The sequence below is a fragment of the Aplysia californica genome, unplaced genomic scaffold, assembly GCF_000002075.1.
Source record: "Aplysia californica isolate F4 #8 unplaced genomic scaffold, AplCal3.0 scaffold00548, whole genome shotgun sequence".
Classification (NCBI taxonomy): domain Eukaryota; kingdom Metazoa; phylum Mollusca; class Gastropoda; order Aplysiida; family Aplysiidae; genus Aplysia; species Aplysia californica.
Genome location: NW_004797818.1, coordinates 138,027 through 153,347, shown reverse-complemented (window position 1 = coordinate 153,347; position 15,321 = coordinate 138,027). Strand labels below are relative to the sequence as shown.

Genomic DNA, 15,321 nt, shown 5'->3' with positions numbered 1-15,321 from the left:
AACTGAACCCAAAAATGTGAAATTATGCAATTCTGTTAATTTTAACAAAGAATGATAAAGGAAAATAATAAGAAATTATGCAAAAAATGATAAAATTTTGCAAAATTATGCAGGGTGCATAAAACCACGGGGACAGACCTAACCACTACACAAAATACGCCTCATTGAGTAAAGCTTTATTAAATCAGGCGTTACATGCTCTCTAAATGGCTTCCTCAAGCAAAACCTTGCCATATAGTTCAGCAGTCACTGAACTCTGTTAATTATATATAACTTAAAAGTCGGAAGATTGCAAGGAGAGATTTAGGGCAGAACAAAGGGGACAGGACTGAGGAAGAAACTACGCTACCTTGGAATTACAAACTTCTGACATTTTTGGCCCTTTTGAGTAATTAAGGTGGGTGGTTGGCGGGTGCTCTGGTGTGGTTTGCTTCTTCTTTCCTATGAAACATCTATCGTCCTTATCTTCCCTTCCTTCTTTTTTTATGTTTGTTACTCTCTTGTAACACCTCTAATCTTCTGGCGCTCACGACTCACATGACCTTATGCAGTTGCGAGCGCTGAAAAAACCTCTAATAAAACTAAACTAAGAGTAATTAAGACCATGGGCATCAGGTCAGAAACCCAATATTTTATCAGTGCTATTAAAATTGTAAGATTATTCGGAGTCGTTATCAAGATATTCAAATAGTTGTGATCTTTTGATATCAAGCTTGACAAGTTGTGAAACTCAAAAAATTTTTTTCGGCCAATTTCTCAAAACTAGGTACTGAGCAGATAGAACTTTGTAATTCTAGGGTAGCGACTAATCTACGGAGATGACATCTGTCTCATTATTTTAAAAAGAGAAACTGATCAAATTTTAATGATCTAGCAGAAGTGATTATTACGATGAAGCATTTTTAGACTTTAGTCCAAAGTAAACCAGGGGGCACCGTTAGCTTGGTGTCATGCTTGACTATGGAGTGGATGGCCCTGGCTTGAATCCCCAATGGGTGTTCTGAATTTTTTAATGCTTTTTTGGAGAGTTTTTAAGGCTCTTCGTCTATTTGGCCCTGTCCTATCAGAGATGGACCTTAAGTTCGTGGGTCCCACCGCTTAACCCTATCTGTACGTCGTGTTTTACTATCGTATCCATATGATGTGGGGAACTCTGTGCCACCACTTTCAAAGAGGAAATTTACCTGTTAATCCGATCTGTGCGCTTTGCGTAGCCGTCTGTCAAAATGATTTTTTGAGAAATACTGAAAGTTTCAAAGAGATCTCCGAACTAGAAGTATTCTAAAATGTGAAAAAAACAACCCAGGGGCACAAAATGACCCCAGGGCGTACAGATAGGGTTAAATAACCTTACAGTGTCGGACATGGTGGTCAATCTTTACAATGACAAAGTAAACCCATGAACCTTTTGCCTTTTCAAAGAAAAACAAACAAAATTCTTTCTGAGAATATAATTAGTAATCATCATCTCTTCTTCTTCTCCCCCCCCCCCCCCCCCCTCCCCCTTAAAAAAAGCAAACAAACCTCAACCCATCCCCACCCAAAAAAACAACAACAACAAAAAACACTCACACAAAAACCCCCCAACAAAACTTGTAGGCTACCTATTACACCAACAGACAACAATCTAGTGGAGTTCATTCCAAACCTTCAAACATTAGCAAACCTGACTAAGACTAAGACAAAGACCCAACAGTAATCGGTGCACTTTTCTAGTCATAAGAGGATCAATGGTGGCTGTTCTCTTTTATCACACAATCTTGAGAAAGCAGAACTGTCTTCAGGAGATGCCATATCTGTGGACAGACAAATTACATATTAATTTACATAGCAAATATGTTAATTTATCAGCTGCTTTTTTTGGGGGGCGGGGGGGGCTCAATCGACACAATTTAGATCATTTAGGAGGCGGGCTTTCGACCCAGCCTGTCAGGGCAAACCAGGGCCGAGAGGGATACAACATCCCAGCAGAAAGACAGCTAGAGGTACTTGATAAAAATTCTCTCCACTTGGGAATCGAATTCAGTTCTCCTGCAGGAGACATGGACGTACCTAACCACTACACCACAGATGCTGGTACAGTGGAATTCGGATTCAACAAGGTCGCCGGGCCTGACCTAAAATCTCTTTGACTCCAGGTGTTCGTTATAGCAAACATGAGGTTTTGTGTAGCAGGTAATGTATAAAGAGAAGTAACAAGTGGTGCCTGAAATGCCAGCATACGAGCTGTGCCAAAAAAAAAAGACTGATTCGTTCAAATGCACGCTTTAGTCATCTCGATTGTTTGCTAAAAAGTTGTGTTGCAGTTGCAGGGTAGAGCCTATCCTAGCATACGGCAACTTTAGATTTCGTAGACAGCGCACAATTCATTACGTAGATCTATGTCAACACTAGTTTATCATTGTAATAGTGATCAGTTGCCGGGGGAAAAAAGACTGTGACGCGTTTGTATCTCTGCGAAGTTCCAAGCCCGGACTGCTGGTGCCCCCTGACACGCACACAGTCACACGGGTGCAGGCCCCCTATCCGACACCGAAACACGCGAGCCAACAACGCATGTGTGGTATGAAAGAAGGCCGTGATTGGTCGTATGCAATCGGGAAAGTGAATAATGGTTCACGAAGCAGGTGCAATGGATGGTTTCCAGGAATAGATAAAGTTTGTTGTGGGAGAAAAATAAGTAAATCCATGTCAGCGGGGGGCTGTTCATCCTGGAAGCAACCTCGTAGAATCCGAGCTTGCTGATTTAAGAGCTCGTTAAATCCGGGTTATTTTTATTGATTTTAAAGAAGAAGAAAAACGGGGAATCCATCTCCTCTCGTTGAATCTGAGTTCTCGTTGAATCCGAGTTCCACTGTAGTTAGTCGGTACAGAGGTAGTAAATAATATAATAATTACATCAACAATAGTCAGATCGTCTGTGGGTAGAGGCAAAATGCATTAGACAGGCATTATGTCAACAATAGTTGTTCCCTGGACAGGCAGATGCTCATATTAGATCAACAATAGTCATTTTGTTGGTGGACGGGTAGTAAGCAAGTATATTCAGTGTTTAAGGCCATTGGCCCACATCACATCACACAAAACACTCATTTGATAAGTGAAGTTTCCATAATGAATAAGTACAGGTTGGGCACATATCTCTTATCATGGGTCAAACATTGCATATTTCTGTCACAGGGCCGAGTCAGGCTGGGAGGAATTAACAATTTCCTTTGATGAGCAAACAAAGTGTGAACAATAGAAAATATAGTGAAATTCATCTTCAATTTCATGAGAGTTACACCTCTCACATAAGGGCGAATTAGTTAATTTCCACAGATAGAGATTGTTATTTAATGGAAGGCTATGGGTTTTTAACAAAGCTATACTATGACTCATCTGCTCCAATACCGTGGGAGGTTGGCGATATATTCAGCTGTTTCTTGAAATGGTAGACAGGTAGAGGACTTTGTGTTATGTCAACAATAGTCATTTTGTGAGTAGACAGGTCTCCCCTACTGGTGGGGGGCCCCGTAGTTTTACTACGGGGGAGCAAAGAATACACCTGTCATGATACTGCGTGTCGTAAGAGGCGACTAAAAGTGCATAAGTCTGGTCGCCCGAAAAGTGCCAGTTTGCGGAGGGCCAACTACCCAACCCAGTAAAAAACAGTAAGTTACAGAAACACGGACAAACACAACTTTTTATTTTTCGATCTTGGGAGACGGAGGAGCTTCTGCATCAGCAGGAACAATGAAGGACAGCGGACAAAGCCGAAAGGACTCTTCTGACCCGAAACCTTCTCTGTCGAACAAGTCTCACCGGGAATAACATCACGAGGCTAGCCCAGGATAGAGAAATGTGGAGGGTGTTTGTCCGTGGCATATACCCTGGTGCAGGGTGAGAAAGGCAATGATGATGATGATGAGTAGACAGGTAGACGGCATTTTGTTATGTTAACGATGGACAGGTAAACAGAATCATATTATTATGTCAAGAGATTACAATGTTATTGATTACAGATTACAGATTGGTTACAGATTACAGTTATTACAATGATAAACTAGTCTTGATGTAGATCTACGTAATGAACTGTGCGCTGGTCTATGGAATCTAAAGTTTCCGTGTGCTAGGCTAGGCTCTACACAGCAACACAACTTTTTAGCAAACAAATGTAATTTTGTGAGTGGACAAGTAGACAACAACATGTGAGTCACGACGCGGTGGAATCAGGCGCTTGTCAGTTTTTGAGGATGTGGAGTTATTGGTATTGCCATAAAGCCTGTTTATTTGCCTTGCTTCTGATGCAAGAATTACCCATTTATCTCGAGTATATTTGCGATTGAATAAGATGAGGGTCACCTGGTTTCAGAAGTAAAATTAGTGAGGAAATGGCCGCCAAAATTTGGTATTTACAAAGCCTCAAGAGTCCGTGGAAACTGACAATTTACATTTTTTGTGCCTTTAATCAACGTTTTTCATATTAACTCACACTGAAATGGGTTCGATAATAAATATATAAGGCATTGAACAAAAAAACCAAATTGCTTTAAAAATCACCAGATCAGTGGAAAAATGTCAGTTTCTTTACTTTCATTATTTTGACGAGCGTCTGATTTCACCACGCTGCCTCACATATACTGCACTACATCAGCAATAGGTATTTTGTCAGTGGACATGTAGACAACAATACATATATGTGTCATGATGTGGTAGAATCAGGCGCCCTTCCATTTTTGGACATCTGGAGTTATTTGTATCATCTTAAAGCATTTGACCATCTATTGATGAAAAAAATACATGCCTATCTGGAATAGAAGTGGAGATATTTGCCATTGAAGGAGGTGGGGGTCGCCTGGTTTCAGAGATAAAATTAGTGAGAAAATGGCCGCCAAAGTTTGGTGATTTTCAAGGCTTAAGAGTCTTTCGAAATAAAAAATTTACATTTGTTGAGCATTTAATCAATGTTTCTCATTAAAACCCATACAGAAATATGTTTTTAAATGGACATAAAAGATGTTGAGCCAAAAAACAAAAATTAGAAAAAAATTGTCAAAAACAAAAATTAGAAAAAAATTGTCAAAAACAAAAGTTCGAAAAAAATGGTCAAACTGGACGAAAAATGCCGATATCTTTGATATCAATATTTTGACGAGAGCCTGATTTCGCCATGATGCCTCTCAGATTGTATCAACAATAGGCATTTTGTCAGTGGACAGCAACTGCCTGCCTGTCAGACTCCAGGCTGAGGATTGATAAGCAGAATTTCTAACCTCAATCTACAAAATGTGAGGCGTGCTGACAAAATGAGTTACTTCTCGCAGTCCACAAATCGAGATATTGACCAAAAATTGACACTATAGGGTCAAATTTGTAAATTTTCTATAGATGCCATATTCTTTAAGTATAACACTCCTTATATTTCATACCTATAAATTGTAAAAACTTCACCTATAAGTGTGATGTATCTGTTTCCTTAAGGCCTGAATCCGAGAAGTAACTCTTTTTGTCAGCACGTTTCACAAATGTAACCTATAAAAACTACTTACGATTCTTCAAAATAGGCAAGCACAGCAAGGTCGGTCTTCCATTCCGTTGCGCTCAAGTACGTCCTGGCCTGCCTGTCGTTTTCAGGTAATGATGAGTCCAAACCGACAATTTCACAAAATTGGCTGACCAACTCCACCATAACTGCATCTTTATCCTCCTTCTTCATGTTATCAAGTACTTTCAAATCCTGGTCAAGTTTCAGCTTTACCGCCAATTCTTCAGATATCTTTGTCATCTCCTTCTCCTCCTCTTGAGTTAATACGACTGTTAATGAGAAAAAAGTCAATGGAGTTGTTGTTGTCAAGTAAAAAAGAAGCAAATCAACACAATAATGGCCATTTAGTGCTGGAAAAAAATAAGACAGACAGACGACAGAAATAATTGAAGGAAAGAAAAGAAGTAGGACCTCCCACTGGCACCCTTCAACCACCCACAGTCAACAGAGGAATGCTTGTCTTGGCTCTGTATTATGAGAAGCATGCCAAAAAAAAAATGAGTAATGGAATCTCATTATTTTTTATTTAGTAGAGGGTTTTACGGCGCTCGCAACTGCATAAGGTCATATGAGCGCCATGGTGTGGGTGTCAACAGAGAAGTCTTTACAGGGAATCAGACTTACTCTGCTCACCTCTCTAGCTTCAACAGCACAAGGTCTGCTTCAACCATCAAGGCACCCCGGAAGTAGCAGGTCACAAGAGTGTGACAAACATACAAAAGAAGTAGAGGAAAAAGAAAAAAGAAGGGATTTGGAAAGAAAAAGCAGCAGTTCCCTGTTGTAGATCAGGCACAGTTATGAGCGTGACATGATGAATCAGCCCATTTACAATTCTACTGTGCTTGAACGAGAAATATCCCCCCTTTGGGAACGGTCTAAAGACACTACAGTCAGTGGCACTGGAATCTGAGCGAGAAAACAACACTGGCAGAAACAATAGAGGGAGAAAAGAAGTTTGGCCGACAAGTGGCTTCCATCATCCACCCTCCGCTGCTCTAGACAAGGATTGTAAACAACAAAGGGAAACAAAACAAAACACTCTGGGGAATCAATGATACAGAAGCTTCTGATGAGTTCTCATGGCCCAAATACACCTAAATATCTATCCTGTATGTGTATGTGTCAAATCTATATGTCCGTTTCTGGTTCGAAGTAGCCATGCTGGTGGAAAACATGCACTTTCTGCCCACAAGTTAAATAACAAACACTGACATACCAAAACTATATGTTCACAAAAAACTTACTTCAGGATAATGTCTATTATCTTCTTACGATTCTTCAAAATAGGCAAGCACAGCAAGGTCGGTCTTCCATTCCGTTGCGCTCAAGTACGTCCTGGCCTGCCTGTCGTTTTCAGGTAATGATGAGTCCAAACCGACAATTTCACAAAATTGGCTGACCAACTCCACCATAACTGCATCTTTATCCTCCTTCTTCATGTTATCAAGTACTTTCAAATCCTGGTCAAGTTTCAGCTTTACCGCCAATTCTTCAGATATCTTTGTCATCTCCTTCTCCTCCTCTTGAGTTAATACGACTGTTAATGAGAAAAAAGTCAATGGAGTTGTTGTTGTCAAGTAAAAAAGAAGCAAATCAACACAATAATGGCCATTTAGTGCTGGAAAAAAATAAGACAGACAGACGACAGAAATAATTGAAGGAAAGAAAAGAAGTAGGACCTCCCACTGGCACCCTTCAACCACCCACAGTCAACAGAGGAATGCTTGTCTTGGCTCTGTATTATGAGAAGCATGCCAAAAAAAAAATGAGTAATGGAATCTCATGATTTTTTATTTAGTAGAGGGTTTTACGGCGCTCGCAACTGCATAAGGTCATATGAGCGCCATGGTGTGGGTGTCAACAGAGAAGTCTTTACAGGGAATCAGACTTACTCTGCTCACCTCTCTAGCTTCAACAGCACAAGGTCTGCTTCAACCATCAAGGCACCCCGGAAGTAGCAGGTCACAAGAGTGTGACAAACATACAAAAGAAGTAGAGGAAAAAGAAAAAAGAAGGGATTTGGAAAGAAAAAGCAGCAGTTCCCTGTTGTAGATCAGGCACAGTTATGAGCGTGACATGATGAATCAGCCCATTTACAATTCTACTGTGCTTGAACGAGAAATATCCCCCCTTTGGGAACGGTCTAAAGACACTACAGTCAGTGGCACTGGAATCTGAGCGAGAAAACAACACTGGCAGAAACAATAGAGGGAGAAAAGAAGTTTGGCCGACAAGTGGCTTCCATCATCCACCCTCCGCTGCTCTAGACAAGGATTGTAAACAACAAAGGGAAACAAAACAAAACACTCTGGGGAATCAATGATACAGAAGCTTCTGATGAGTTCTCATGGCCCAAATACACCTAAATATCTATCCTGTATGTGTATGTGTCAAATCTATATGTCCGTTTCTGGTTCGAAGTAGCCATGCTGGTGGAAAACATGCACTTTCTGCCCACAAGTTAAATAACAAACACTGACATACCAAAACTATATGTTCACAAAAAACTTACTTCAGGATAATGTCTATTATCTTCACAGATGGAAAGTCAGTACTCCAAGCTCTGGAAAACATGAATTTCGAAAGCCCAGCCTGCCTATCCGTGGCTCAAACAATCAATACGTTCATACAGACCTATGCCGTCGACCTGACACTACAGTGGATACCTGGCCACAGCAACATCCCAGGAAACGACAGAGCAGACACCCTTGCCAAGAAGGGAGCATCACAGACACAACCTCACAACCCAGTATCACAACAGACAGCCAAGAACATCATCAAATGCAACACCAGGGAACAGTGGCTGAATGGACGGGCAATGGGCAAAACTGGAAGAACTGTATTTGCACACATGAATGACAGCCCCCAACTCTAAAGATGCAATAAATTCCCTGAGTAGAAGAGAACAAGTCACGATATTTCGCCTGTGAACACAACACATACCACTAAACTCCTACCTTAATAGGATCCACAAGGATACCACACCCGACTGCCTGTTGTGCGACTGCCAGGATGAAACAGTACCACACCACCTCTTTAACTGCCCAGCACTTTGTGACCTGCGTAGCACCTACCTACCTGCCTCCCCAGACATTGGAAACACTCTATACAGCGACAAAGCACAGCTGATTAAAACCTGTCAATTCTTTGCCATATCGACAGACCGAAGGGCTAGAACCCAAATGGCCGCTGGATCGGAAAAATAAAGTAAAGTAAAGTAGTATGTGTCAAATCTATACGTCCGTTTCTGGTTCGAAGTAGCCATGCTGGTGGAAAATATGCACTTTCTGCCCACAAGTTAAATAACACACACTGACATACCAAAACTATATGTTCACAAAAAACTGACTTCAGGATAATGTCGATTCAAAGACCACAAAATCAATAAGCTGATACTGTCCCGGACACAACCTTTGTCCAAAGCAAGTTGGAAAGTATGATCAATTTTTGTATAACAGCATGGGCCGGGAACACAAGACAACAAGATAAAGAAAAATTAAATGGACTAATACGGGACGCATGTAAAATTTCAACATCTACATTCCCCTACTTGGATGAATTGTACATAACAGCTTGAACTAAAAAAATTAATTCCATCTTTTTAGACAATAAACATCCCTTGTTCTCTCAAATAAAAACATCAGTCAGAAGTAAAAGACCTAGGCTTCTGATCTGTAACAAAGAAAGATATAGAAGGTCATTTTTACCATCATCCATCAAAATGCTTCCATCTTAACCATCTTGTATAAGTATACTTACGACCTTAGAGCATGCATCAGAAAAAACATTGAAGGTGTATCTAGCTTAAGATTATTATTGTTTATATTGCTGCTCATTTATATTATGCATGTGATTGTAAGCCTGTGTGTGTGTACATTTGTGTGTGTGTGTGTGTGTGTTTGTGTGTGTATGTGTATGTGTGTGTGCGTGTGTGTGTGTGTGTGTGTGTGTGTGTGTGTGTGCGTGCGTGTGTGTGTGTGTGCACATGTGGTGAAACACCAAACCAATGTGCCAGCATCTGGACAATAAAGATGTATCTTATCTTATCTTATCTTAAGTTGCAGCAACAGAGAAAGGATTGCAACTTATCAAAGAAAAGTGACTTGACACCAGAAAACACATTATTGACATTTTTTTCTGGATTTTACAAGAGACGTTACTACTTTGTTTTTTATATATTCACACATGAAGAAAAAGTCCCTACCGTGAACAACACCCTTTTTGAGGAGGATTTCAGCATGATGGAACTTGGACAGGCCCTCAAAAAATTAAAGCAAAAGAAAGCCCCAGGACCAGACAAAATACACAACGAAATGCTGTGCAACCTTGGTGATAAAGGAAAAGATGTCATACACCGCTTAGTAAATACCACGTGGAGAACGAGCGGAATACCAAAGGCATGGAGGATCGCCCAGATCATACCGCTCCTGAAGAAGGGGAAACCACCTGGAGAAGCGAAGAGCTACCGACCTATATCACTAACAACATGTATTGGTAAGCTTGCCGAAAGAATGGTGAACAACTGCCTTTACTGGTACCTGGAAAACTCCAACAGCTTGAACCCACACCAAGCAGGCTTTAGAAAAGGCAGCAACACAGAAGACCAACTTATCAAACTAAGTCAAGACATCCAGGATGGTTTCCAGGAGACTAAACACACTGTTGCCATCTTTGTAGATCTCCAACAGGCGTATGACAAGAGTGTGGAGAAAAGGCCTACTCATGAAAATGATGGACCTCGGGATACACGGGAAACTTTATAAATGGATCAAGTTTTTCCTTGCGGATCGAAACATCGAATCAAAGGTGAACAATGCCCAAGGTTCCTGTCTGAGTTGCACTTTTTTCCTGATCTTCATTAATGATGTGACGAACGTGCTGAAATCAGAAAAGACTCTCTACGCTGATGATCTTGCTCTCTGGCAGACACATCGCAGCACGGTAGTAGGAGCAGGAAAATTAAATGAAGACCTCGAGAGGCTCCACAATTACTGTCAGAAATGGAAGCTCAAAATAAACTGCTCGAAAACAGTATACACCATCTTTACAAAGAGCCATAAAATAGCGAAAGAAAAACTCCAACTGAAGATAGGAAATGAAAATCTCCCCAAAGAAGAACAACCAACGTATCTAGGAGTCAAACTTGACCAAAGTCTAACAATGAAAAGCCAAGTGGAGAGCATAAAGAACAAGGCGAAAAGAAGACTCCAACTTTTAAAGAAACTTGTGAGCAGTTCATGGGGATCAGACAAACAAACTCTGAGAGCTCTATACCTTGGTTATGTCCGATCTTCCCTGGAATACAGCAATAGCCTACTCACTATGTGTAGTGCAACTACTTGCAATACCCTTGACAAGGTCCAAAATAATGCCCTTCGTTTCATTAATGGTGGCATGAGATCTACACCTACTGCCGCATGTGAAATTCTGTCAAATGTTGAACCCCTGGGAATACGCAGAGATAAAGCAGTTTTGGAGCTTCATGAAAGAACCAAAAGAATGTGCCCCAACCACCAAAACAGGAAATTAGTAGAAACATGGAAACCAAAGAAACGACTTCAACAAAAATCAGTCATGCATCGCATCACAGAACTAATGGAGAGCCACCACCTACCACAAAACAGAAGAGAAACCAAAAGAGTCAACCAAAACATCCCTCCCCACATTTCTATGGAAAAACCAATCATTAAAACTTCTCTCAGAGACAATAGCACAAAATCTTCAGACCCAGTGAAGTTGATGCTTTCTTCACACCAAACAATCGACAGCTATTCAGATGACTGGATACACGTCTATACAGACGGCTCAGCATTCAAAGGCACAACCAAAGCCGGATATGGAATACTAATACAGTACCCAGATGGAAGTTCCAATGAGATCTCTGCAGCCTGTGGAGAGAAATGCAACAACTACGACGCAGAAATGATAGCAATTGAAACAGCACTATACCATCTCCGCACAGTTTTTGACACTCATCCAAACAAAAGCCAGAGTATAGTGATCTTCACTGACTCACTATCAGTCTTGCAAGAAATAGAAAATGATCACCATCTAAACGAAGACTTGACACATATACTGTTTGGCTCCCATCATCTGATAACATTCTGTGGCGTCAACCTGGTGATGCAGTGGATTCCCGGACACTCAAACATACCTGGAAATGACAGAGCAGACACACTCGCCAAAAGGGGATCTAGACAGGAACAACCCAACATTCCAACTTCATACCACACTGCAAAACAAATCATTAAAAGCAACAGCAAACAAGACTGGATGAACAGATGGGCCTTGGGAAAGACAGGCAGAGCAGTTTTCAAACATATGACTACAACAAAACGAAATGACAATATCAACCACCTACAGAGAAAGAAACAGACCACGATCTTCCGCCTACGAACAGAACATATACAGCTCAACTTTCACTTGAACAGAATAAAACCAGAACTTCCCCCAATGTGTCCTTTGTGTGACTATGCATATGAGACAGTGGAACATCACCTTTTCCACTGTACAGCCCTAAATGACTTCTCCCTCCGAGACCTAACTTCGACAACACACTCTACGGAACATTACAGCAACTGCAGCAAACCTGCACTTATCACTACATGGCATTGGACAGAAGGGCGAGAGCCCAGATGTTGCTGGATCGATAACAACAACAACATATATTCACAGGATCCTTAAGGCTTGACTTTCGACAGATTCTGCCCACACACAGAGGGCTCAAACTGAATCACACTCTCCACAGGTGATATGGAGAAGTACTCACTGTTTTTTGTCATAAAGAAACTCCCCTAAACTGGCCCCGTGGTTTTATGCACCCCGCATAATTTAGCAAAATTTGATCATTCTTTGCATAATTTCAGATTATTTTCCTTTCTCATTCTTTTTTAAAATAAACAGAATCGCATAATTTCTCATTTTTGGGCTCAGTCTGCATAATTTCAGATTTTTTTTTTCCATAAAACCATGGGGGCAGACTAAACAAGGGGAATCCTTGTTTTGGAACAGACAAAGAAAGTAACATCACAAGACTTCCGTAAAACCATGATGCTGGAAATTTGTAGGGTATGTTGCTGGATATTTGTAAGGAAATTTGCAGGGCATGACATATAATTGTGCTAGCAATTTGAAGGGCATGTTGCTGGACATTTGCAGGGTGTGATGTGTATAGTGTGAAAATTTGTGGGGCTTTGTGTTGAAAATTGGTTGTGTATGGTAAGTATGTACGGTGCTGGGAATTTGAGTAGGGCATGATGTGCATAGTATGATAATTTGTGGGGAATTGTGTTGGACATTGGTAGGATACGATGCTGAAAATCTGTTGGGCATGGGGCTGGAAAGTTGTATGGCTTGACGTTGAAAATTTGGGGTTTGGATACCTCAAAAGAGTGGAGGGGGGTAGGAGGAAACGTATATCACAAAGAGTCAGCATGGTAGTAAGTACAAAAGCAGCCCAAGCAACCAACTTAAAGCAGGCAAAGGTTAAGCAGTCTGGGCATATGCACATGCAACAATAACAAACAACACTTTCAAAGGGAAACTGAGTCTTAAATAATATTAATAATAATTTTTTTTAAAACATTTGATGAACTTGTAATAACTTAAGTGCACATACTACCTCTCCACTAAGGAGGTCTAGGTCTTTGCATCAAGAAGCAAAGGAGGACAAAATCCCTACAACTGAAATGCCTAGCTCTTTAAAAAATTTTCTTTTTAAACATAAGTATTTTTATGACTTCCACAACATCGTTTAGATCAATTAGGTGGCTTCCGACCCTGCATGTCAGGGTCATCCTGGGCTGAGAATGATACAGTATCCCAGCAAAAAGACTGAAATACTCAATAAAAATAATCTTCTCATTCAGGAATTGAACCTGGGTCTCTTGTGTGCACCTTTAAAGTGCCTAACCGATACACCACAAACATCGGTGCAAAGTCTTTAATGAGGCTAATTTATAGCAAATAGAGGGATAGACCCTCTGCCTCACTCCCTCATCCCCCCCCCACAAAACTGAAGCTCAGAACCGTCCAGTATTCTTTGTGCTCTTCAGTATATTTAAAGAGCTTTTTAGCACCTTATAAAATTAGCAGATTTTTGTTTGCTCATCTTTTTCCATCCAGCGCATAAATGTCTTTTATTTTTTGTTGAAAGAGCATAAAACTTGAAATACTGCCCAAAAGTAGGCAGTGTGTATTTACTTTTGCAAGCACCCAGAAAATATCTTAAATTTGAGCTAAGAAACAAGTCCTTTCGTAGAGCGAAAGTACTCATATGTGGTCTCATTGGATCTCAGTCATTCATTGATCAGCAAGCCATTCATATATCTAAAAGAATTGTTGGAAATCCTGGATCAAAATGTGAAGGACCCTATTCATAAAAAGAAAAAGCTCAATTTGTGGAAGGAAATTTTTGGCGTTTTTTTTTTTTTTTTCAAAGTTGAGTTTTCACCATGACATGCTTTATACAGAACATTGTATCTTGAAAAGTTTTGAAAAAGGTCATTTCAATAAAAACAATGAGCCTATCTTGATAGTTCATCTTCTCAGCAAAAGAGATCTACTTTTGGCACTGGCCGAAAACTAATACACAGTCGACAACTTGGGACCTCAGTGCTTTCTTGTCGTATCTACATTTTTTTAAACAGTTAAAATGTGACATCTTCTTAAGCTCACTTTTTATTATGAGCTGTTTTTCCCTATCATTAAAAATGGAGATACGACAAGAAAGCACTGGGGTCGCGAACTGATGAGTTGATGTCGTTGGGGGAGTGAAAAATAGATCAATTTAACTCATCTAAAGCTCAACTTAACCGTTGGGAATTGTATAGAAAAAGAGGTTCCGGGACCCGAGAAAAAGATTAAGTGAACCGAACATCAACTCAAGCGAGTTCAAGACAAGCAGAGTGGACTGTAATGTTAAAGTCGTCATAAAGGGAAGTGTCCAAGCTGCTGCCAGCAGCTCACCGGCGCAGTGGTTCTGACAGCAAGCCGCTGTAAGAAGCTAGCCGGAGATAAGGAATTAAAACACTATCAATGTTTCACTAGGAACATCAAACTACAGTCAAACCTGTGTAAGACGGCCACCCATTGTCAAGGAGAAAAGTGGCCGTATAAGACAGGTGGCCGTCTTAGGCAGGACTGATCAAGATGAAAACAAACCATTCCCATCTGAAGTCCCAATCGAAAGCAGCTGCATTGTTGTTGTTTTTTTTGTTTTTGTTGTTGCTGGTTTTTATTTTGTTTGTTATTTTTACTTCGTTGCTGATTTTGCGCAAGGGTGACAATAAAACAAAATGTATCAGACAACGAAGACCGAGTGCTATGTTAAAACAAACACATGGGTCGCCACCACTCGGAGAACGAGCGACCTTTCTGTCGCAAGTTCGTGTTAACGTCCTTTGTTACTTTGTTACAGACTGGGTAAACAGTGACCACTCATCTCACTTACGATTTGTGTATGAGGTCTGGGCGGGGCTTAGGGGTTATGAGGGATCACACGCTTACCTCACCAGCAGCTGAAAATCGGTACCAATTGGTCAACAGCCTATGCAACATGAGCGGATGGAGGGACTACCTAACAACAATGACAAGTGATTGGATTATGACGGCTCGCCCACAACGCCAGGGGCCAATGCACAATTTATGACAAAACGTAGTGGAGTCTCTAAGGTGGCCGTCTAAAACAGGTGTTTTTGCTCAGTGCAATAGGGGTTGTGTGTTAAAATATGGCGGCCGCGTTGGACAGGTGCCCGTCTTACACAGTTAAATTATATAGAAAAAACGCAAGGGGG

At 40.8% G+C, this 15,321-nt stretch overlaps 1 protein-coding gene across 7 annotated transcripts in view; it reads right to left on the bottom strand.

Annotated features, from left to right (window-relative positions):
- Window positions 1–495: 495 nt before the first annotated feature.
- The window catches only part of LOC101854894, a 40,039-nt gene continuing 25,213 nt past the window's right edge, over window positions 496–15,321 (bottom strand). For 5 of the 7 annotated variants that reach the window (XM_005106640.3, XM_035971965.1, XM_035971967.1 and 2 more), the window contains 2 exons: window positions 6,800–7,064; window positions 739–1,796 (listed from right to left, as the gene is read on the bottom strand). In XM_005106640.3, coding sequence (XP_005106697.1) covers window positions 1,781–1,796; window positions 6,800–7,064 — 281 coding nt within the window. In that variant the 3' untranslated portion in view covers window positions 739–1,780. Of the gene's footprint in view, window positions 1,797–6,799; window positions 7,065–15,321 lie in introns of all 7 variants that reach the window. The other 2 variants (XM_035971969.1, XM_035971968.1) reach the window with 1 other exon arrangement.